This window comes from Bos taurus, chromosome 18, assembly GCF_002263795.3.
Source record: "Bos taurus isolate L1 Dominette 01449 registration number 42190680 breed Hereford chromosome 18, ARS-UCD2.0, whole genome shotgun sequence".
Taxonomy (NCBI): Eukaryota; Metazoa; Chordata; class Mammalia; order Artiodactyla; family Bovidae; genus Bos; species Bos taurus.
Window position 1 is genome coordinate 50,885,822 of NC_037345.1, and position 23,683 is coordinate 50,909,504.

Sequence of the window (23,683 nt, forward strand, 5' to 3'; positions counted from 1 at the left end):
AGATTCTACACACACCTCTCCCCAATATCATCCTCAATCTCTCTCCCCTACCCAAACTTTTATTTCTTTACTCATTTGAGAAGTCTTTCTACGGTAAAAGCTAGATAGAGCAAAGAAAGAAGTTAAAGTAATAAGTAAGACATTGTCTTAGCAAAGATAATGTAGATTAAAAAAAAACACCTGTCAGTTTCCTAGCACATAAAATGCCTCCAGTATTTATGATTATCATCATCATCATTAATGGTCAAGTGACCCTGTAAGTTTCCAATCTACTACAGAAGATGTATGTACAAAAGCAGAGTTGAAGGCTAGAGAGATGGTGTGGAAAATCTCAAATGCCACTCTGAAAAGGGCTTCAAGTGAAAAAATGAGAGGGCATATTTTTTTGTAACATGGGGATAAAATTATCAGAATGAAAACATAAGGAAATAAAAATGGATTTGGAAGAATGAGTAAAGAGGAAAACATTAAAACAGTGTAGATCCTAGGGATTCCCTGGATATCCAGTGGTTAGGACTTGGCACTCACTGCTGGGGTCCAGGTCCAATCCCTGGTCGGGGAACAAAGATCCTGCAGAGCACTGTGGCCAAAAGAAAAAACAAGTGTGGATCCTGCTTCCCCCTCGACCATTTCTCCAAATATCAGAAGGGGAGAAAAGAAACGCTCAGCCAGAGGCTGCCTTCTGTCATTCAGATGAACGAAGACTAAATTAGGGTGCTGGTCTTATGAGAAGCAGCATTTTAATGGATTGGTGAGTTGGGTGGGGTCCTATTTATGACACAACAGGGCAAGCCCCTGCCGTCTGATAGGACAGTGTGCTGGGCACACAGCCTCCTCCTGTTCCCAGGCCCGCCTCTCAAAAGCAGGAGGCACAGAAGCACATTACTGGGCTCAGGAGTAGAGGGGCCACTTGCCAACTGCCTTAAAAAGGAAAAGCAGAGATGCCAGGATGAAGGAGTGGAACCCAAAGGCAGGTGCCATCATGAGCAATCAGTGAAGGAGGCCCAGATCTGTGAAAAAGTAAAGCCCAGAAGGATGAAGCCTGGGAGATCAACAGTTCCCTTCAGGGAACTCACAACAGTGGAGCCAGGCTCTAAGTTAGTTTCTAGGCCTGACTGGGAACCTGAGCCACCCCAGATACCTATCACCCAGCCAGCGTCTGAGCCAGAAAAGACACCCACAGCTCAGCCAGCATCTAAGGCTCAGCAGGCACCCGATCTACCACAGAACCTCACTGCACAGCAAAGACCCCTTGCCCAACAGGAAACTGAAGCCCAGCAGGAACCTCCAGCACAGCAAAAATCCACTCTGCACCAGGAATTTCATGTCCCACAGGAGTCTGCCCCGCAGCTGTCACCTCCCATCCAAAGGGTGCCCTTTAGCAAACAGGAAGCTGCCTCACAGCACAGACCTGAGCCAGGAAAAGAATCTAGAACTCAACAGGACCCAGAACTGAGAGAGGGATCCAGAGCCCAGCGGCAACCTGAACCCCAAAATGAACCACCTGCCCAGACTGAACCGATGTCCCAAGAGAGACAGCAACAGTCAGAACTTGCAGCTCAGGGAGTCAAATCCGGAGAGGAATCTTTGGCTGAGTGGCGATTTCTATCAAAACGAAATGAACCATCTGAACAGCCATCGACCTCAGAATCGAAGACATTTCTTGAGTGGGTCACAGATTCAGGCACAAAACCAGATGTGGGGTTCACATTAGACATCGATTCACCAGCCACCCTGGGTAGGATGGCGGACCCTGGAAAGAAGCTGGCCTTCAAAGAGCAACCTGGTTATGAAATGATGTCAGGATTCGGTGGGATGCTAACACCCAGGAAGAAAATCAGCAGCCAGAATCCCAGACAATACCGGTACACAGGTGAGTTGAGCTTGGAGGAAGGGAGAGGGGGAGGGGCTCCCATGGATGGTCACTCATTCAGTCAAGAACTAAGACCTGCCAGAACGTCAGGTGAGCTCAGGTCACCGTCCAGCAGTCCAGACACAGAGCCAGAGCCCCCTTTGATGGAGGAGGGAGCTGAGGCCTGGAGAAGAGAGGGAGCCTGTAGGGGACTGAGCAGTAGGGGTGGCCGGCGGTGTCAGGATCCGCAGCCAGCCTCCGATTCCTTGCCCTGTTCCAGGCTACCTCCCCGCGGGGACAGGGGGGAATCAAACAGAAACTAAGGCTGTGGGCGAGGGTGGGTGCTCATCCCCCGGGCCCAGAACTCTGAGCACCGCTGGGGCAAGCACCTCGCTGACCAGGGACCCTTACGCTAGGTGGGTTGCCACGCAGACAAGGCTGGACATCGGGCAGGGAAGGCCCTTCAACTCTCCGGGGTGTCTAGTAGGTTGGAAGACACTCGTCCCCGGGGAGTCCCAGTCCTGCCAGGCCCATGGCCTCGTAGGGTGTGATCTCAGGAAGCGGAAGGCTCAGGAGAGGCGCTGGGGCTCCGCCAAATCCCAGGCCGTCTGGGCTGCGCGCAGGGAGGGAGACTTGGGGGGCGGTGTGGGCAGGTCGTGGGCATGAGACTCCGCTGGAGACAGCACCCCTGCCCCTTTTCCTCCTCCGAAGCCAACGATGGTGTGTGCCCCCGGGGAGCAGGCTCGGCCCTGAACTCCTCTGGGCTCAGAAGCCCTGCTCTGCACGAGAACGGCCGCAAGTTCTCTCCAGGGAACATGGGTGACACAGCCAGAGATGGAGAAAACAATGCAGCCCCAATCCTGGAGCTGAAGGCGCTGCGAAGCCGTTAGTCCGAAGGCTGGTAAATAGGGGTCTCAGCCCAGGGGCCTGTACCTCCTGGAAGCGCTGGGTCGTCTCAGGACTCAGGAGGAGAGGGTCATGGTGTCTCTCAGTGCCAGGGCTCGTCGTGTGTTTCGGAAGGGTGTGGAGGAGAGACAGGATGGTATTTCTGGTGTTTCTCTGGGCCTCCCGAATCCAGTCACAAGGGATGCCCTTATCACAGCTCTGCCACAACCAAAGCCTCTCCACCCACGCCCCCGCCTCCCCGTGCCAGAGTGTGTGCGCATGCGCGAGCCTCGAGTCGCCTCTGTTTCCCGCCTTTTCCCAGGACAGCGCGGTACCCCCGGCCTCCTCTCCACCCTGCGGGCTGGTGCGCGGCTTGGAGCTAGTGCGCAGGCGCCGAGCACCTTTTTTATATATATATATATATATATATATATACACACACACACACACAGACACACACACACACACACACACACATCCCTACCCCCACCCCCCGCCGCCCCCGGCCTTCCATTCTAGCGGGGAGGAACAGGACACGGAGAAGAAGAACCCCAATAGGAGCAATAGGACAACTAGAAGACAGAGGGCGGGGGGAGGGGGGCGGAAAGGCGGGGCTTCCTCCTCCAACGGCTCCCAGGCAGAGTCACGCCTCCTGCGCTGCAGCCCCGCCTCGGCCTTGAATTGCCTGAGGACCTGGCCGGCTCCCTACCCTCAGGAGGAGGCGAAGTTGCATCCTGCTTACTTCTAAGCGGACAGGCACAGTACGTTCTAGACGACCCCTACGTGGGCAGGTGAGTGGGAAGACGAGGATGACAGCCAACACGTGACTAAATCGGGGCTTCCTTGCTGGGGTGACCATTAGGGACTCCCCGCTAGTTCTGCCGGAATACGCTTTTAGCCGCCTCCAGGGCTGCATTTTTGTTGGTCGCGGGCCCTTTAAAGCACGCGAAGGGGCGGGGCCAGACTTTAGGCCTTAGTGGAGAGGGGCGGGACCCGAGTGTCGAGGCCGGCCCACCTCGCTCAGGGGGCGGGACCCAGAGAGGAGCAAGTCCAGGATTGGGTGATGTGGGGGCTCGGCGGTGGTGCGTGTGAGGATCGGCCCTCGGGGCGGAGACTGGCGGGTGGAATTGGCTCAGGCGGGTGTGTAATTTGCCGCGGGAACGGGACCGCGGAAAATTGATGGAATCGGCCTGGGAAACGAGGCCCCGGGTGGCCTTTGAGGCTCCGGCCTCGAAGAGGGTTCAAGAGGGGTCCAAAAGTCAAAGGCGCCGGCGGTGGCGAAAAGCCAGAGCCAAAGGTGAGTGGGCGGGGGCCGGCAGCAGCACGGAAGGAACCTTAGACATCCTGCGGGGAAACTGGTGACCGAGTGGACTGACCTACTGCCACGAGAAGTGGGGGACGCTCGTGGACTGGCTCATTGCCGCCCTGCGGTGCGGGGGTGTGGAGATAATCCACTATGAGAAGCGGGTGACGTGAGAGGGAAGTATCATCTCCAGCAGAGAGGCTCTCGGATGCCCCAGTACCGTGTTAGGGGAAAGAGTCCAGAATGTTAGTGTCCCGAACTAGCGTTCCCGCTCTGACTTCGTTCTCGCTCTGACTTCGTTCTTGCTCTGTGGCTGTGGCAGCTCTTGCCTTGTGATTCCAACGTGGGAAATGGTTCAAGCCCCGATTTTCAAGTCTCTGAGACTCTTAAGACGGTTATAGGGGAGAGATTTAGAAGTTGTTGCCCAAAGAGGAAGTTTTGGAGTGTAAGGTAGGAGGAAGTGGTGCCCCACAATGGGGCATACTTGGAGGAGGGGGTGCAGTACCGCTCCCAACAGCCCTGCCCCACCATCCTTCATTCAGTCTGCTCATTCATTTGCTGTCAGTCCACCATCCTCAGGCTGGCTGCCCTAGTATCTAGGTTCTTGACTCCTACTCCAAGGACTAAGAGGCCCTGGGTTGGCTTGGGACAGCTTGACCTTCACTTGGGAGAAAGGAGAGCTGCCACCTGGGTTCCCTAGGTTGTCACGTTATTCACAAGTCCTGGCAGGCTGGAGAAACACTGACAGACGAGACATCCTGCCAGCCTCAGGCCCACGTGAAGTCCTTGCTGGATTAGGAGTGTCGACCCACCTGAAGACCTATGGGAATTTCCTCTGCAGGAAAGAAGCTGACAGCCCTGACTTAGTCCAGAGACCCCAAACTCATCACCCTCCCTGCCATAGACGTCATCGGTAGCCAAGGGTAGAAGTGCAGCTGGCTCCAGACGCACACAGGAAGGCTCAGAGCTCAAACTGGGATCCGAGGGCATTCCTTGTCACACTGCAGGACACAGCTTCACAGACAGGACCAAGTGCCCAGAGGCAAGACAATGATCAGGAAATGGGCCTTGGAGACCTGGTGCCTCAGGCTGTGAGGGGGTGGTACACTGGACAGAGGCTCCCTCCCTCCCTGCCTCAACTTTCCGAGCTATAAAATGGGCATAAAAACAGGAGTCACCCCAGCTAGACAGTGAGTTCGCTAAGAGCGGGCTACTGTTTACCCCTGGGGTAAACAGTCAGCCCTGTTTACCCCACAATTGCAGAACCTGGTGTGCCAGACACATGGGCACTCAAATGTTCACTTAATAAGTGAAGGCATGCATTAACTGTAACATGGGATAATTATCATGCTGCCCTTAGGGAGTCATGAGGAGTTAGAATCCTCTTGCATAGGGCCTCCTGCACAGGGCTGAGCCAGACCTCCCCACAAACCCACAGGCCCACCTACTCACAAAGGCTCATTCCCCCAGGCCCCTAGATTTCCCTATCATTTCCTGAGGCCCTGCCCTGGTGCTGGCCTCCACTGAGTGAATCAGACCCCCAAGGGCATCCAGGTGGGCTGGAGCACTCCTCCTCATCCTTTGGATCTTGCCAGTAACAGATGACACTAATGTCATGATCACCCCACTTTTCAGGTGACAAATGAGGGAGTGAGGGACCTGGTCTTCCTCACCTGGCCAGTAAAGGCGAGGAGAGAGCCACCCCCAGGCTCCTAAGGACAGTGAGTGTGTACACTCAAAACTGTGCCTCAACCTTGATTCTGGACCCAAAAGGTTCCAGGTGCACATTTTTGTTCAGCAAAGACATTCAACAAACCCTTCCTTGAGCCAGGCCTGGGGCCTCAGTGCAGAGGATAAGACACCATCTGAGCCAGGGATACAGACATTAATAAATAACCCTACAAATCAGATATAATTATCTGATTATCCAATTATCTCAGTTTCCCCATCCGCCAAACTGATGAAGAGGTAACATATAAGAGGGAGGTGCTCCCCAAGCACGTGACATTGGACTCAAAGATGAGCAAGTATGGACTGCTGGGCAGGAGCGACACAGAGAGTGGCAAGGACAGCACAGGCAGAATCCTGAGGCCCAAGAAAGTGGCAGCTCACAGCACGGAGGGAGCTCAGCGAGGAAAGGGCTAAGCACCCAGAGGGCCCAGGTGGTACATGGTTTGGGATGCCATGTCCAGGATTTGGGGCTTTATTCTGAGAGCAAGAGTGGGGTGTTCAAAGGTTGGGAGTGTGTGACCAGATTTAAATTTTAGAAAAACCTTCTGGCCCCTATGTGGGAAAGGCATGGAGGGGGCAAAAGCAGAGATACAGAAAGAGTTGTTATAGTCATCTAGAGAAGTGGGCAGTGGAGGTGGGAGAAAGGCCACGTTCCAGGGATTTCTAGGCAGGACCGGGGCAACAGGACTTCCTGATGGGTTAGACGAGACTGGGAGGTGCCCATGATGATGCCCTGGGTTCCAACTGGAGCAAATGGGATGAGAGGGGTACCATACACACACACACCCCCAAGATACACATCCATACACATACACACAACATGCCCGCACAATCTCACAGGCCAAGAACAACAGAGACACAGAGCCTTCAGGGGCTGAGCGATACAGATATGAAACCATCTGGTGTCATTTCAGACACTGAAGAGCTCCAGTACCACAATCTTTTAGGTCTTAGCATAGAAAAGAATTCAGCCAGAGGCAAAGTAATAGATAAGAAGTGATGTACTGGAATAGAATGCTTGTGAGGTTTACAAGGTGAGAAATGCTGCACCCTGAGAACTTACTGGGCTACCTTTTTATAAGCAAAGAAAAAGTGGGGAGGGGGAGACTTCTTTGTCATTCTTGAGTCAACGTCATGCTTCTGTCATCAGCTCCCCTCCAGGTTGGGCAGGGGAGTTTTCTTGTCCCTTCGGGTCAAGTTGGGTCCACTAATTACTGTTTTGTACGTGTGCAGACAGCGTGTCCTAGGAATCATTAACTTACTGAGCTCGCTGGACAGGCTGTGAGTCTCATGCCACCGTCGCTTTACTATCTGGGGGCATGTCTCATGCTTCTGTTGCATGGTTTTGCCTTTAAGCAAGCCTGGTTTTATGGTTAAGCAAATCTGCTTTCTTGAGTAATTAACTTATAGGGATCGCTCATATTTTTCTATTTACAATCCCCTAGTTAACTATTTAATCATTAGTTCTACTTTGTCCCTTTATTCTGTCCCTATCAGATAGGCTGTGACACACGCATACAAACACACCTGCAGACACACTGAGAAACAGAAACACAGACACTGAGAAAACATGTGGAGTGAATGCACTCACCCACACACACACAGACCAACGCTAAGCACAGCAGGAACCTGCACATGCATGTACATCCAGGTGAACCTCGAAGACATACTCATAGCTGCCCGCCCAGAAAGCACAGAGCTGAGACATGACAGAAGCAGCAACGCAGATACAGAGACACAGCGGAGGAGCCGCGCCGTCTCTGCTGGCTCCGTGGCCCTGGGCAGTATGCCACCTCTGTCTCTCAGTTCTCTCATCTGCCACAAGGGGTCTTGATGGTCCCTGCCTCGTGGGCTATGGAGAGGCTGAAACCATTTACCTGAGTTACCTTACATAAAACCCAGGAAGAGAGCAGTGTCCAGCACACAGCTGTCGTCGAGCAGGCTGTGCTCTGCCATGCAGACACACTCAAGGATCAAGCCGTAATCACGGCCCCCTGGCCTGCATTTGGCCCCAGGCCTCTCCCCTGCAGAAGGCCTTGCCCCTCCCAGGCCCCCGACCTGGCCCTTCCTCCATCTTCCCCCTACTTACTTCCCCACTGCCCTTCTCTGGCCTGCTCAGTCCCCAGGGACCAAAATCCAGGCCGGGTCCACTTGTCCTGTGACTCTAGGGCAAAGGGCTAGTGCCCAGGCAACAGGACCCTTACCCCTCCCTCTGGCCCAGTCCTCACCCAAGGCCCTGGGGGCCTGCCTGCCCCTGCCCCAGTGCCCTCTGCATCAGATTCTTGGCATGACTCTGGCAACCTCAGCTCAGCATCCTTCCCTCCCTGCTTCGCCCACGCCAGTCCCTAGGGAGCCTCCTGGAACAGGGCAAAGGGCAGAAAAGCAGCCCCTGGGATCAGCGTCTTCCTCACTGCTGTGTGCAAGTTGCTTCTTCTGTCCAGGGCTCCTGTGCCCTCATCTTCAATCAGGAGCCCTGCCCCAGAGACAGGAAGTAAATGACAGCTGTTTTAGGGAACAGGAAAGCACAGCCGTGCAATAAGTACCCTGCTAGCTCTGTGCAAGGGCTAGGGCTACAGCAGTGAACTAAACAAAGCCCCTGCCCAAAGGGAGACTCTACTCTAGTGTCAGACACAGAAAGCAAACGCACAAGCAGTAAACTGGACAGCATGTTAGGTGGAGAAGGACCCAACCTCAGTGAGGCCAAGTGAGAACCACACAGCAAACCACGAGAAGAAATGCTGCCATGGGGACCCATACAAAGATCATTTCCAGCCCCCTGGGCAGGATGGCCAAGTGCACTTTCCAAGACGAAGAAATCAACCTGGCCAGTGGCTTAGGCCAGCCACAAAGCTGAGAGCTGTCTCCAGAGGCCTCTGTCTGTCCATCTGTTTGTTTGCCCTGGGGAGGGGTGGTCCTCTCCCAGACTCCCACCCAATCCTGCCGGCCTCCACTCTGACTCTTCCCTTTCCTTCCTTCTTCAAATCTTTGCTGAGCCCCTGCTAGGTGCCACCCCATGCCCCCAGGGGATGTCATTCCAGGCAGAGGGCCAGAGGCGGACTCACCTACAGCCAAGCAAAGAACACCCTCATTTGCACAGGCCCCTTCCCAAGCCCTATACCTAATTCAGCACTTGGGATTGTCTCTCCTTTTTCCTAAAGAACCCCATCTCCACTTGGAAAAGCTTCGAAGCTCCATGAAGCCTGGTTCTGCCCCTGGGGGAGACAAACAAAAAACATGTAAACAGATAAATGGAAAAGTGCCAAGGTGGAAAATCCTAGGAAGAAGAACTTAAATATGATGACAGAAAGCAGTGGGAGGGGGTGCATCTTAGATGGGGAGGCACCCTTAGGGACCACCTCCTGGAGGAGGGGGGAAGCTTAGGGCGAGGGTGAGCTGGCCAGGCCAGGAGCACGTGGAATAACAGGTGAAGGGTCCCTGAGCTTCCATTGCTCCGTCTGTGAGATGCAAGTGACAGTCACCGCAGGACGATGGCCTGGAAGGCCGAGTGGCAGGTTGCAGGGTGCCCACTATGGGAACACCACAGAGTAGGACCTGTGGCGTGGGCCCCTGGCTGGGCTTGGCACTGCCCTTGATCAGCTTTTATCCTTCTGCGAGGGACAAGCAAGGCTGGTTCTCCTCTCTCTTCCCCACCAGCTGGGGCCAGCTGTGCCATGGCCAGCCTGCGGTGGGGCAGGAGTTGCCATCAACCCCGGTGTTTTTCCACTCCCTGAATCCCCCCAGGGAAGGAGGAGGGCAGCCAGGCTGAGTCGGAGGGAACACTTTGTTCAGGACCAGGGTGAGCCTCCTGGGCCTAAGGGAGGAGGGGAGAGGAGACCTGGATGCCTCCGTTTCTAATTGTTGAGGGCACTAGGAGTCCGGACTCCTGGAACTGAATGAGGAGGGCCTTGGGGACCCAAACTCCAGGGTTCAAAGCACAGGAGGCTGGCACAGGGACTGGGAGCAGTGAGTTGAGCCCCAGGCTCTGTTTACCGCGCTGGATTCTCACCGTCCTATCAGGGTAGGAGGTGGAGCCGGTGACCACACCCTGGGCAGGCTGGGCCCCTCCCCAGGATTGTCACCCCCGGCTGCAACTGGCAGCAGCCACAGTCAGCAGTCAGTCAGCAGCCCTGGGGATCTCTGAAGAGGCCTGGGAGGGGTGAGTTCACAGCCAGCTGACAGACAGGAATGGCCGCTGCCAAATCCCCGGGCCCGGAAGGGAAAAGAGACACCTTTTTCTGGAGGATCAGGGAACCATCGACTTGGGAGGCAGGCAAGGTGCTGGGTGGGCTTCAGGAGGGAAACGTCTCTGAAGCAGAGGGCAGCGTCCCCACCAAGGGGGGACAAGAACAGTTTGTCCAGGACCTGGGTGACAGGACAGCGGTCTGGAAGGGAAGATTAACCGGGGACCCTGAAGTGTAGGGAGTCAGGCCAAGTCCAGGGCAAGTTTTTGTGGGGCCAGGGCTAGAGGCCCAGTCTCCAGGGCCCTGGGACGGAGACCAGCAAAAGTAACAGCTCTGGACCCAGAGATCTGGATCTGATTTCTGCTCTGCCACTTTTCAATGCAACTGTCTTAACACCTCTGAGCCTGTGTTTCCTCTCCTGTAAAATGGGAATGCTCCGAATAACAGCTGAGACAGGAACCGGGCAGTCTGGACCTCAGAGGGTTAGTCAGAGAACCTAAAGGAGCAAATTGAGAAAGCTCTTAGCACTGGGTTTGGCGAAGTGAGTTCAAGGTTAACAACAGGGATGAATACCACTGCAGGCAGGCAGCAAGGCCGACCGGTGCAAAGCCAAGCTAAGTGGACAGGCCTGAAGGCCAGGGACCCAGCTGGGGGAGGAGTGGGACCAAGGTTGAGAAGAGAGAGGGGACTGGAGGGGATTCCACAGCCAGACTGGAGCAACCTGGAGGGGGCAGGAGTGACCCCTCAGTTGCAGGGAAGGCTAGAATTATGAACTCCTGGGTTCAGGAAAAGAATTGGACTTGGGACCAGGATCCTGGGACACCACCAGGTGGATGGGAATTGGTAGATTGAGGGCAGAAGCCTCCCAAATACTGCAGAGGGCAAGGGCCTGTAGGTGACACTTGGGGCCTGAGAAGGAGGTAAGATGGGGGCCGAAACTCCTGGTCTTGGGAGAGGGGACCAACTAGGGGGCCAGGCTGCTCAGAACCTGGAAGGAGTCCCAGGCTTCGGGAGAGAGAATGGAGACAGATGCCTGAACGTGGGCCCCAAGAAAGGAGAAAGAGGGTTACGTAGACTCCTGGGCTGTAGGACAGATGCTGGAGCTAAGGAGTGTCAGCATCCCAAGGAAGAGGGAATAGGGACCTGCAGCCTGAAGAAGAGGGTGCGGGGGCCTGGACTCCTGGGTCTTGGGAAGGTGGGGGCTGAGGGATCAAACTCAGCTCCTGAGGAGGGAGAAAGGGTCTGGGTACTGGACTCATGGGTCCCAAGGAAGCAAGGAACTGGAGGCCTGGACTCTATCCTCCCGTCTGAAGGAGTAGACTATGGTCTGCTGTGAGTCAGGGGGAGGAGAGGGTACAGCCTGGACTCTGGGACCCCGGGGCCCAGTGGAGCCAGGGGTGACCCAGCCCTACCTTAACATGCCTCCCGACCTGCCCGCAGCCTCACGGCTCTTGCAGAGGATGGACCTGCGCACCATGACACAGTCGCTGGTGACCCTGGCAGAGGACAACATGGCCTTCTTCTCCAGCCAGGGCCCCGGGGAGACGGCCCGGCGGCTGACGGGCGTCTTTGCGGGCATTCGGGAGCAGGCCCTGGGGCTGGAGCCGGCCCTGGGCCGCCTGCTGAGCGTGGCGCACCTCTTTGACCTGGACACAGAGACGCCGGCCAATGGGTACCGCAGCCTGGTGCACACGGCCCGCTGCTGCCTGGCACACCTGCTGCACAAATCGCGCTATGTGGCCTCCAACCGCCGCAGCATCTTCTTTCGCACCAGCCACAACCTGGCCGAACTCGAGGCCTACCTGGCCGCCCTCACCCAGCTCCGCGCTCTGGCTTACTACGCCCAGCGCCTGCTGACCACCAACCAGCCCGGGAGGCTCTTCTTTGAGGGTGATGAGAGGGTAATTGCCGACTTCCTACGAGAGTACGTCACGCTGCACAAAGGCTGCTTCTACGGCCGCTGCCTGGGTTTCCAGGTGAGCCCCCTGCCCCCTGCCTGTCCCCTGGGCCCATGGCAAAGGCACACGGTGGGCCCAACCAGGCTCAGTCACATATGCGTGCTCAGTCACTCAGTCGTGTCCGATTCTTTTGTGACCGCATGGGCTGTAGCCTGCCAGGCTCCTCTGTCCATAGGATTTCCCCAGGCAAGAATACTGGAGTGGGTTGCTACTCCCTTCTCCAGGGGATCTTCCAGATTCAGGGATTGAACCCGTGTCGCCTGCATTGGCAGGAGGATTCTTTACCACTAGGCCACCAGGGAAGCCCTAGTAGCATACAGAGAAAGCACGGTGGTGTGGTGTGGTGCTTGACTGAGCAAACAGCAGATGCAGGAAGGGGAAGCTGGTCGGGGCTCATACTGCACAGAGCGAGGGTCTCCTACTTGTGGTCCCTTGGCCAACTCCACCATGGAGGAAGGAATCTTCAACTGGGCATAGCTTCCTACATCAGGATCCCCACTGCTCCCCATCACCCTGCACTCAGGAGCTTCATTTACTCTTTTATGTGACCTGTCTGGCCCCTGAATTCATTCGACAGCCCCTAGGACGGTAGCCAGTGTGGTTTGTAAGAGCATCAAGGCCTGTTTGTAAGAGCACGCCTCACTTAGTCATCCCCACCAGAGGCTTGGCAGGTAGGGAGGACAGGTGCCGGCCCCATTTTACAGGGGTTCAAAGGGGCCCCCAGCTGCTCAGCTGGACCCAGATCAGCTGGGACATATAGACTCCCCTAAGGTGCAGTAGAATCCAGATTTTCAGGCTGCAGAGAGAACCAGCAAGCACATCCACGTTGGTGACCACAAGGAAGACCTGGTCGTGGCGCCTCTCCTCCCTGAACCAGGGCCCTCTGAACCCCAGCTGCAGGCCTTTTCCTATCCTGTGCCCCCACCCCAAAATCACGATCACAGGAACACAGCTCATCTCAGCGCTGGAAGGGAGGCAGCCCTGAGGCCTTCAGACTCACAGGAAGACTGGTCTGGGGATTTGGAGAATTAGGAAGTCTGTAGGGCACCGAGCTCAGAGCTGAGGCACAGTCTGTCCCCGTCCAGGGTCCGTGCTGGGCCCACCCGTCCCCAGCCACATCTGGGAACCCCAGCAGGAGTATCTGGAGCCATGTGAGCCTGCACCCCTTCAGACCCTTTCTGGGTATTCCCCGGGTAGTGGAGCGTGGAAACTGTCTCGGCCTCCATCCCATCTCTGCTTCCATGAGGGGCAGCCTGTCCTCACCAGCCCAGCCCAGGTGTTCCTGGGAACTTGCCCTCATCTAAACTGAACCCACAAATATTGATCAGCCCAGCTGGGCCAGCCAGCTCTCCCTGGGTCCCAGCCATGCCCCCAAAGCTCGGGAGTAAGAGCCTGGGGACACCCAAGCTGCATTCCAGTCCTGAAGGTCAGGCACCACTGTGCTCTCTGGCCCACTGGGCCCCCGGCCAGGGGCAGGGCCACGCCTGACGGTTACTCTCTGCGGGCCCAGCTGGGCCACATTGCAGGACAGCCTCCCCGTATAAAATGTCAGCCCCTGGGGGCAGACGTCCCTGATCTCCAGGTCTCGCTCAGCCTCTGCTCCAGCCCAGTGCCTGGCACGCCGGAGGACCCGGGCCAGGACTTGCTGAATGAACAGAAGAACCCTGCTGGCCCCTTGCCCAGCCTCCTGTGGCTTGGATTTTTTCCCCCTGATCTGGTTCTCTATTGTCTTCTCAGTTGCCTGGCTCCTCTCTGAGATGCTGGGTCTCTGTCTCCCTGTTTGACTCTCTCTGCCTCAGGATCTCTGAGCTCTCCTGTTTCTCTCTCCCCACTGCCCCTTAACTGGTCCCCACGGCCTATATCCCCTCATCTTGGTCCTCGCTGAGTTTCAGGGACCCCTGCACCATCCTTCTCCCAGCTTACAACCCTCTGCGGCTCCATCATGTCTAGAACAAACCCAAGTCCTCAGGCTCCACATAAGCCCCTCGCTGCCCCTTGGCTCTCACCCCACGCCCACCCCCGTCTCCTGGCCTCTCTGTTCCCCCCACACTCACCATCCACGCCAAGCAAGGATGCCCCTCAAGGCCTCTGCTTGTGTCCTATTCTCCTCGGGGTACAGTCATCCCTCGCTTCATTCCGATCCCTCCTTGGGTCCCTCGGGGAGACCCATAAACAGAGTCAGACCCTTCGTCCGCATTCTGTCCCTCCACCGACCGTCCTTTCAGACACTGGTCATTTCTTGAAATTGTATGGCATGTCTTCATTTGAGTACTGTCTGTCTTCTCAACATCAGCTCCATGAGGTGCCTAGCGCAGTGCCTAGCACACAGTTGAGCTCGCTAGACATTTGCTGAGTGACCGCCTCTACCCGCCTTTTCTCTGCCCCCCACTCCCCTGCCCGCCCCTGCTCCCTGACTTGGAGGCCTCTCCCCACAGTTCACACCTGCCATCCGGCCGTTCCTGCAGACCATCTCCATCGGACTGGTGTCCTTCGGGGAGCACTACAAACGAAACGAGACTGGCATCAGTAAGTCCCCGCAGGGCCCTGCCCACAGCCACCCCCACCCTTCCTGTCCCTCCCCCACACCAGGGCCCCAGCAAGGCCACCAGGGGCTCCTTACACCCCTCCCGACCTCCAGGTGTGACCGCCAGCTCCCTCTTCACTGGCGGCCGCTTTGCCATCGACCCCGAGCTGCGTGGGGCCGAGTTTGAGCGGATCATTCAGAACCTAGACGTGCACTTCTGGAAAGCTTTCTGGAATATCACCGAGATCCAGGTGCTATCGGTGAGCCTGGGGTCCAGCGATGGGGACGTGACGGGGCCCAGGGCGGGCACAGGAGGGAAGAGACGGGCGGGGAGGTTGGAGGGGAGACGTGAGGGGGACCCCTGCCAGCAGTTCCTCCTCTTACCTCCGGCCCAGTCTCTAGCAAACATGGCCTCAACCACCGTGAGGGTGAGCCGCCTGCTCAGCCTGCCACCCGTCGCCTTTGAAATGCCTCTGACCTCGGACCCCGAGCTCACAGTCACCATCTCGCCCCCGCTGGCCCACACAGGCCCTGGGCCTGTCCTCGTCAGGCTCATCTCCTATGACCTGCGGGAAGGACAGGTAGGGCCCTGGCTCTGCCAGAACAGACGCAGAGCTGAGGAGCACGGTGGGAGCGCCTTCCCCACCTCCCGCCTCACAGCTCACACCTGCCCCCTCTCCGTCTGGGAGGAGTGAGGCCCAGGCAGGCCGCCCCCGCCCCGTGACCCACCACCCCTTCCTTCCTCTCCCCCAGGACAGCAAGGAGCTCAGCAGCTTCGTGAGGTCCGAGGGCCCCAGGAGCCTGGAGCTGCGGCTGCGCCCCCAGCAGGCACCCCGCTCCAGGGCCCTGGTGGTGCACATCCACGGCGGCGGCTTCGTGGCCCAGACCTCCAAGTCGCACGAGCCTTACCTCAAGAGCTGGGCCCAGGAGCTGGGCGCCCCCATCCTCTCCATCGACTACTCCCTGGCCCCCGAGGCCCCCTTCCCCCGGGCGCTCGAAGAGTGCTTCTATGCCTACTGCTGGGCCGTCAAGCACTGCGCCCTGCTCGGTGAGCCCCCTCCCAGCCTGCCTCAGCCCCCAGCACAGCAGGGGCAAAGAGCCACAAGGCACTGGAGCCTCAGTCTTGACACCCTGCCTGCCCGTCCACCTCCCACCACCCACCTCTGCCACCTGCTCACCCCACTGTGTCCCCTGCCCCCTCCTGCAGCTCTGCCTCTGTTGCCCCGGGCTCCCACCTTCCACTCACCCACTTCCTCTTCCTGCTTCCCCCGACTCTAGCCCTGACACTCTGTCCCCAACTCTGGCCCTTTCTTCTCTCCTCCTGTTTCTTTACCCACTGCTGCCCCTTGCTGGCGGCTACCCAGCTGGGCTCCAGCCCAACAGCTCCTCCGCCCTCCTGCTCCCCACACAGCCCGGGAGGCACAGACCAGGGTGAGGCCATGCCGCAGGGCTCAGGGCACAGGATAGCCAGCCCGAACCCTAGCTGCCACCTTCTGGCCTTGCCACCCCTCCCTCCTGACATGGGCGCTGGGTCTCCCCTTTCTCAGCACCCTTCCTCCTTGCTCCTGACCCCCAGCCCCGCAAGCTTCCCCACAGCATCCTGATTTCCAGACCTCTCCACATCCTCAGCCTGCCTGATCCTCTGCCCACTATCCCCCAAATAGGTCCAGATCCCTGCCTTAGTTTCCCAGTCTCTAAAATGGCAGTGGGCCAGAACCCCAAGCCCGACCTCCGAGAGCCCAGAGCTCCAGCTCCTCCCTGCCAGGCTTGACCAAGCCCCCTCCACGCCAGGCTCAACAGGTGAGCGGATATGCCTCGCTGGAGACAGCGCCGGCGGGAACCTCTGCTTCACCGTGTCCCTTCGGGCAGCGGCCTACGGGGTGCGGGTGCCAGATGGCATCATGGCAGCCTACCCGGCCACCATGCTGCAGTCCACCGCCTCTCCTTCCCGCCTGCTGAGCCTCATGGACCCCCTGCTGCCTCTCAGCGTGCTCTCCAAGTGCGTCAGCGCCTATGCCGGTTAGTCCCATCTGCATACAACTGGGGCCCTGGCTCCTTCAGGGACAGAGACTAGAGCCCTGTCTCATTGGGTACAAAGGGGAGGAATCTGAGACTCCCTGTTCCTGCTGAGGCCATCAGATAGTCTAGGTCCCTGAGGGCAGAGGTGCCTGAGGTTGTGTGTGTTGAGACTGGACCCAGAAAGAGAGGAGACCAACTCACCCACCCAACACACGCATCCACTCACAGGTGCGGAGACTGAGGACCACCCCGCCTCAGACCAGAAGGCGCTGGGTGTGATGGGGCTCGTACAGCGGGACACGGCCCTGCTCTTGCGAGACCTCCGGCTGGGCGCCTCCTCGTGGCTCAACTCCTTCTTGGAGTTGGGTGGGCAAAAGTCCCACCTGAAATCAGTGTCCAAGACAGGTGAGTGGCACCCTTCCCTCACACACCCATCCAGCCTGGCCAGGAGGGACAGCCTAGCACCAGAAGGTCCTGGGTGAGGCAAGGGGCTGGGCCCTGGGCACTCAGAGAAGCAGAGATCACCTTCCTGGCTCCTGCCATAAAGCCTTAGTCCACATTCTAGAAATTCCAGAACTTCTGATCACATGGGTCAGCTCAGGATCCCAAGAACTGTAAGATTTAGCTTTCCAAATACCCCCTCCCAGAAAGGCAACCTAGGGAATGACTCAGAAGGCCAGCTGTGTGTCCTGATTTTCAGTCCCAAGAATCCAGTCCACCGAAATTCCCTGGGCCCTCAGGTGGAAGTCCAGCTCTCCTAGATTCTTTACTGACTTTTAACAGAGGCACGCAGGGAGATCAGAAAGTGGGAGAGACATCAGTAAGTGGAGGAAATCCCCACCCCAGGTAGGTGGGAAGACCCTCAGGCTGCCAAAAATCACTTCCATCCAGGGATCCATTTTTTCCCATTTCCTAACATTTTAAGGATTTTAAAGCACACCCACCTCAAATTACTTTCTATCTCTAATAAATCAACAGTATTTTCTGGGTAATAGAAATTGCATGTTCAAAAGTAGATACCATTCCCAGGGACTTCGCTGGAAGTCCAGTGGTTAGGACTCAGCGCTTTCACAGCCGAGAACACAGGTTCAAACCCTGGTCAGGGAACTAGGATCCCACAAGCCATGGGCCAAGAAAAAAAGTAGATACAGTTCCTGTTATTCAGAAAATTATTCCAATTGAATATGCTTTATTTTAAATTCAGTTTTTAATATCAGGATATTCCAACCAACACAAATAAATACACCCAAAAACAGGTGGCACAGTAGCTAAAGATTCTGCCTGCATATGCAGGAGACTCAAGAGACTCAGTTTTGATCCCTGGGTGGGGAAAATCCCCTGCAGAAGGAAATGGCAACACATCCCAGTATTCTTGTCTGAGAAATGCCATGGACAGAGGAGCCTGATGGGCTACAGTCCATGGGGTAGCAAAAGCTGGACTCAACTAAGCTGCTGCTGCTAAGTCACTTCAGTCGTGTCCGACTCTGTGCAACCCCACAGATGGCAGCCCACCAGGCTTTCCCGTCCCTGGGATTCTCCAGGCAAGAACACTGGAGTGGGTTGCCATTTCCTTTTCCAATGCATGAAAGTGAAAAGTGAAAGTGAAGTCACTCAGTCGTGTCCGACTCTAGCGACCTCATGGACTGCAGCCTACCAGGCTCCTCCGTCCATGGGATTCTCCAGGCAAAAGTACTGGAGTGGGGTGCCATTGCCTTCTCCGACTCAACTAAGCACATACATGCAAAAGCAATGAAAAAGGATTTGAATTTTAGACACATGGACCATTTGGCACTGGGGCTTTCCTTGTAGCAGAAAGGTGACAAGAGCAGACCCTAGAGGCACACACGCCAGTCGAGCTCCCTACAGTACCAGGTACTATAACAGGCAAGTTGCAGTATCTGTGCGCCTAGCTTTGCCCCTCTGGGGGAAATACAGTAAGAATACCTGCCTCATTACGTTGCTGTAAGGACTGCCTACCTATCTGTGTCAGGCACCTGGCACACAGTAGGTGCTGTTTTGTGCCTTGTACCTAGAACACAGTAGGTGCTCTTAGAAGATGCCAGCACCCTGATTGGCCGTGTCTGTGACTCTAGTCAACAGCTTGGTTCCATTGACCCTCTGGGCTACAGGGCACCTAAGCAGTTATTCTCGTGTCATCCTGCATTTTGGCTTCATGGATTTATAAAGGCAAGTGAAAGAAAAAAAAGAAAAATTGAAAAATGTAAGGTCCTGACAGTAGTGGTAAGCAGAATGGTCCTGATCAAATCAGTGGAGCTGAGGCTGCAGTGAGCACACCAGGCAGGCCTGAAGTGCACCTTTAGCATCAGCTGGGCACTGGCTTGTCTGTCATTCAAAGGGAAGGGATGGGGACTTCCCTGGTGGTCCAGTGGCTAAGACTCCATGCTCCCAGTGCAGGGGACCTGAGTTTGATCCTTGGTCAGGGAACTAAGATCCCACGTGCGTCACAGATCAGCCAAAAAACAAAAAGGGAAGGGATGAGGTGAAGAACAGGGAGGAATTTCAGGGAGCAGATCTACATAGTTAAAGCTGTGGGGGTCTCTGAAAGTCTTGATATGTCCTCAAGATTCTTTTTAGTGCCCTGTGAACACAGCCTCCTTTCAAGCCATGTGGGCCTGCTCACCATTCCACTTTGATCCATTCATACTCTCTCAAGTGACCAGGAAAAGCCTACAGCCCCATGTTGGGGGCTAAGGAGGCAGCTAAAACAAGGCACCTGGTAATAAAACATTACCAGGTGTTTGGCAGAAACCAACACAATTCTGTAAAGCAATTATCCTTCAATTAAAAATGTTTAAAATTAAAAAAATATATAGATAGATATAGATATATTATGACCTCCCAGGGATGTTTTCTGTGCTCAATTGCTCAGTCATGTCTGACTCTCTGTGGCCCCATGGACCACAGCCCTCCAGGCTTCTCTGTCCATGGAATTTTCCATGCAAGAATACTGGAGTGGGCTGCCATTTCCTACTACAGGAGATATTTCCAACCCAGTGATGGACACCACGATTCCTGCATTGACAAGCAGATTCTTTACTAGCACCACCTGGGAAGCCTCCCCAGGGGTAGCAGTATCTAATCCCGAATTTTATTAATCCCACTGAGTTCCCACCACTTCCTGTGAGGTAAGGACTATTTTTATCCCCTTTGTTCAGAAGAGGAAACAGGCTCCCAGAGGTACACTGACTGGCATTTCATGTTCCCAGTCACACACCCCTCCATTAGGACAGAGCCCCACCTCCAAGACAAGGGACTCCTTCCACCGCCCCCTTGGAACTGCAGCCTGGGGCACCCTGGAGTCTGGGCCTCTACAGCCCTAGGGTACAATCCCCCACCGGCCTCTGCTCCCAAGGCGGCCTTCCCTGCCAGCCACCCACACACTCAACCCACAGAGCCAGGCTTAGCTGCAGGCCTGACCGGTCCCCTGACCTTGCACCTCTCACAGAGCCAATGCGGCGCAGTGTGTCTGAAGCAGCCCTGACCCGGCCGGAGGGCCCACTGGGAACCGACTCCCTCAAAAGCCTGAAGCTGCATGACCTGGGCCTCAGGAACAGCAGTGACACAACAGACACGCCAGAGCTGTCACTGTCCGCGGAGACACTCGGCCCCTCCGCACCCTCAACCATCAACTTCTTACTTGGATCTGAGGATGGATCTGAAATGTCTGAGGCCCCAGAGGAGCTGAACAACAAGGACCGAGTTCGAGGTGTGGGCGCCGCCTTCCCCGAGGGTTTCCACCCACGGCGCTGCAGCCAGGGTGCCATGTGGATGCCCCTCTACTCGGCCCCCATCGTCAAGAATCCCTTCATGTCACCGCTGCTGGCACCCAACAGCATGCTGCAGACTCTGCCACCTGTGCACATCGTGGTGAGCGCCAGGCCAGGAAGGTGGAGCAGGCGAGGAGTGGGGCTGGCAGGGGCCTGGAGCTCCTGGAGAAAGGAGCTCCCGGGGAGCCAAGTGGGGGGAAAGGGAGAAAGCGCGGCCGCAGGGAGAGGGGTGCCAGCAGGAGGGAAGGCCTGGCAACGGGTGGACTGAGGGGGTCAAAGTTGCCAGTTTGCTTTTGCAATCCTGCTGAGATCACTGGTCAGGCGCTGGGCTTGGAGAGTCGGGGAAGGGGCAAAGACAGAGTGGGTCTCTCGGGGGAGGGAGAAGCCAGGCAGAACCCAGTCAGACTCATTCTCCGATTCTCCCCGCCCCCATCCTCGTGTCTCCTGCCTCTGTCCTCCCCCGCCGTCTGCGCATTTCCCTGCCCCGCCCCCGCAGGCCTGCGCGCTGGACCCCATGCTGGACGACTCGGTCATGTTCGCGCGGCGGCTCCGCGGCCTGGGCCAGCCCGTGACGCTGCGCGTGGTGGAGGACCTGCCGCACGGCTTCCTGAGCCTGGCGGCTTTGTGCCGGGAGACGCGGCAGGCAGCCGCGCTGTGCGTGGAGCGCATCCGTCTCATCCTCAATCTTCCCGGGCCGCCGGTCTGAGCCGGGGCGTGCCAGGCCCCGCGGGGAGAGGGGGGTCGCGGGGGGCGACACTAAAGGCCGCTTGTACCCATCTGCGCAGGGCTCCCTGGTGAATGCGCCTCGGGAAGGGCGGGGGAAACCCCGGGCCCGGGGCTCCCCGGCCCATCCAGGACCTCTCTAGGGCTGGGTGGAAGGGGGTGGGCTGTGCCTTAAGTTGGGGGAACGGCATGGGGAGAGTCGGGCGGGGGCCCCCTCCCCAGAGCTAAGACCCTGGCCTCCGGGAGGAGGGCGCACACAGACCAGTCTCAGAGACAGCCGGACTTGCACGGGATCACTGCCTTCTATTGCTGCTGTGACCACTGCAGGGGCGGGCCTGGCCCGACCTTGCAGATCGATTTGCTTTGTTTGTTTTTTGTAAATAAAAGTATTTAATTAGTTTGGCCTCTGGCAAATAGACAGGCTTCCCTGGTGGCTCAGTGGTAAAGAATCCTACTGCCAATGCAAGAGACACAAGGGGCTCGGGTTCGATCCCTGGGTTGGGAAGATCCCCTGAAGAAGGAAATGGCAACCCACTCCAGTATTCTTGCCTGGAGAATCCCCCGGACAGAGGAGCTTGGCGGGCTGCAGTCCATAGGGTGGCAAAGGAGTCAGGACCTAGCAGTTAAACAACGGGCAAATAGAGTGGGGACGGGGGTTGCCCACCAGGGGGCAGCATCAGAAGCCCGAGAACTTGGCACTGGCGAGCTGACGGAAGGCTGGGGGCCCAACACCTGGGTCCTGAGAAAGAAGGGGTGTGCAGGCCTGCATTCTTGAGAGTGGAAGGGCAGGAGCCCCCCTGCTAACACAGACCCACCTCCTCCTCAGACCTAATCCAGGTACAGTGCCAGAAGCTGGTTTCTCAGCTACTCCTCTTTACAAACCTAGACCCCGCACCCACCGGGAAAAGAAAACAGGAAGTCCCTTGAGAACCGGAGCAAAGCTAACAGGAAATCAGAAACAAACTGATCACTCAAAAACTGGGACCCAAGCTCTGCCCAGCTGTGACAGCCACTCAAGCCCTCACCCTCTGTAAGCCCTGGGTTTGAAGCAGAGATTTCCTTCCAGGGCTAGCCTTCAAATTTCCACATTCAGGTGGGGAGAGACCCAGGCACAGACTGTCAGTCCCCACAGGTTCTATCTGTGGTAGCCAGCAAGTCCTTCACAGAGGAGGTGATCCAGGAAAGAGCAAAAGTTTACTAAGAAGAAATAGACAAGGTTGTGAGAGCCAGCGGTCAGTGGTCAAGGCTTCTGCCTGACCAGAAGTTCAGATGCAAAGTGGGGAGTGGTCTGAGGGGCCTAGACTGGTCAGCAAGAGATCCTGAAGGAGCTGGAATGCAATTTGGACTATAAATGGCAGCAGGAGCCATAGAAGGGCTTTGAGCAAGGGAGGGACAGGATCAGCTCAGGCACTGAAAGAGTCTAGTGGGAATCAGGGGTGGACTGAAAAGGGCAAGACTAGAGCCCTGGAGGCAAGAGAGGAGGCTGGGGACAGGGATGACAAGCCCTGAGCTGGGGCAGAAACAATGAAGGTGGGGAGCAGAAGTCGGGGTGGAGCAGCTCCCAGAGCCATTACTGAGCTTGGATAAAGAGGACTTATTGAGGGTGGAGCAGAGGTTACAGGTGAGCAAGGGGATGAAGAGGACACTCAGGTCTGCACAGGGGAGCAGGTGGACAGGGAGACTCTACTGGGAGGAGGCTCAGGGGTGTGTGAAGTAGGTGAGGTACTGAGGGTGGTTTTGCACACAGATCAAAAGGTCGTCTTCAACAGAGACAGACTCACGGACATACAGAATAGACTTGGGGTTGCCAATCGAGAGGAGTTTGGGGGACGAATGGAGTGGGTGGTTGGGGTCAGCAGATGTAAGCTATTATATATGGAATGGATAAACAACAAGGTCCTCTGTACAGCAGGGGTCCCCAACCTCTGGGAGCTAATGCCTGATGATCTGAGGTGAAGCTGATGTAACAGTAAGTGAAATAAAGTGCACAAGAAATGTAATGGGCTTGACTCACCCTGAAATCATCCCCTGTCCCCCGTTCCGTGCAGAAAGTGTCTCCCATGAAACCAATCTCTGGTGCCAAAAATGTTGGGGACTGCTGTTGTATAACACAGCTATATTCAGTATGCTAAGCCAAAATGGAAAATTTATATATATATATATATATATATATATATATATATAACCGAATCACTTTGCTGTACAGCAGAAATTATCACAACATTGTAAATCAACTATTCGTCAGTTAAAAAAGCCTTCATGAGACAATCCAAGAGGTGGGAGGAGTCAGAAGAGGGAGGTTCCCTCCTCTGGAAATCCTTTCCTGTCCCACTAAACTCAAAAAGGACTCTTGGACTCCCCAGCCTCTGCAAACCCCTGCACGTCAATATATGGGTCTGTCCTCCCATCTGACCTGGGCTCCTTAAGGGCAGGGCCCAGGCCTGACTCATCTTGATCATCACCATTGCCCAGCAGGAGGCTGGGTGGATGAGTGTGTGAATGAGCGAGTGCGAGTGAGTCGCCATATGAGGAAATCAGTGAGTGAGGTACTTAATGAGGGCAGGAAGGACTGAACGCACGGGTGAGTTTAGTAGCTGGAGAAGGGAAGGGATGGAGGAATTTCTGAGATTGTGCATCCAGCTCCCCGCTGCGCCTCCAGCCTCAACAAAATCTCACCGTTTCCGTCCGAGCTGTGTCCAGAATCCCAATACTGGGTGTG

General features: G+C 56.3%; 1 protein-coding gene across 7 annotated transcripts; it reads left to right on the forward strand.

The window, feature by feature from the left end:
• The first annotated feature begins 829 nt into the window (after positions 1-829).
• On the forward strand, positions 830-21,380 carry LIPE (lipase E, hormone sensitive type). Of its 7 annotated transcripts, none has more exons than XM_024977961.1 (10): positions 830-1,873; positions 11,393-11,928; positions 14,346-14,436; positions 14,549-14,694; positions 14,830-15,015; positions 15,188-15,482; positions 16,226-16,453; positions 16,682-16,858; positions 19,920-20,341; positions 20,738-21,380. In XM_024977961.1, the coding sequence occupies exons 1-10, from the start codon at positions 1,036-1,038 to the stop codon at positions 20,945-20,947; spliced, it is 3,129 nt and encodes a 1,042-aa protein (XP_024833729.1). In that variant the 5' UTR covers positions 830-1,035; the 3' UTR covers positions 20,948-21,380.
• The last annotated feature ends 2,303 nt before the right edge of the window (positions 21,381-23,683 follow it).

Excerpts from the sequence above, each read along its gene's own strand:
- LIPE (XM_024977961.1), top strand. The coding sequence starts at position 1,036 with ATGAAGCCTGGGAGATCAACAGTTCCCTTCAGGGAACTCACAACAGTG. Across the intron at positions 16,454-16,681 it reads GTGCGTCAGCGCCTATGCCG|GTGCGGAGACTGAGGACCAC; the intron begins GTTAGTCCCATC and ends ATCCACTCACAG. Across the intron at positions 16,859-19,919 it reads GAAATCAGTGTCCAAGACAG|AGCCAATGCGGCGCAGTGTG; the intron begins GTGAGTGGCACC and ends CACCTCTCACAG.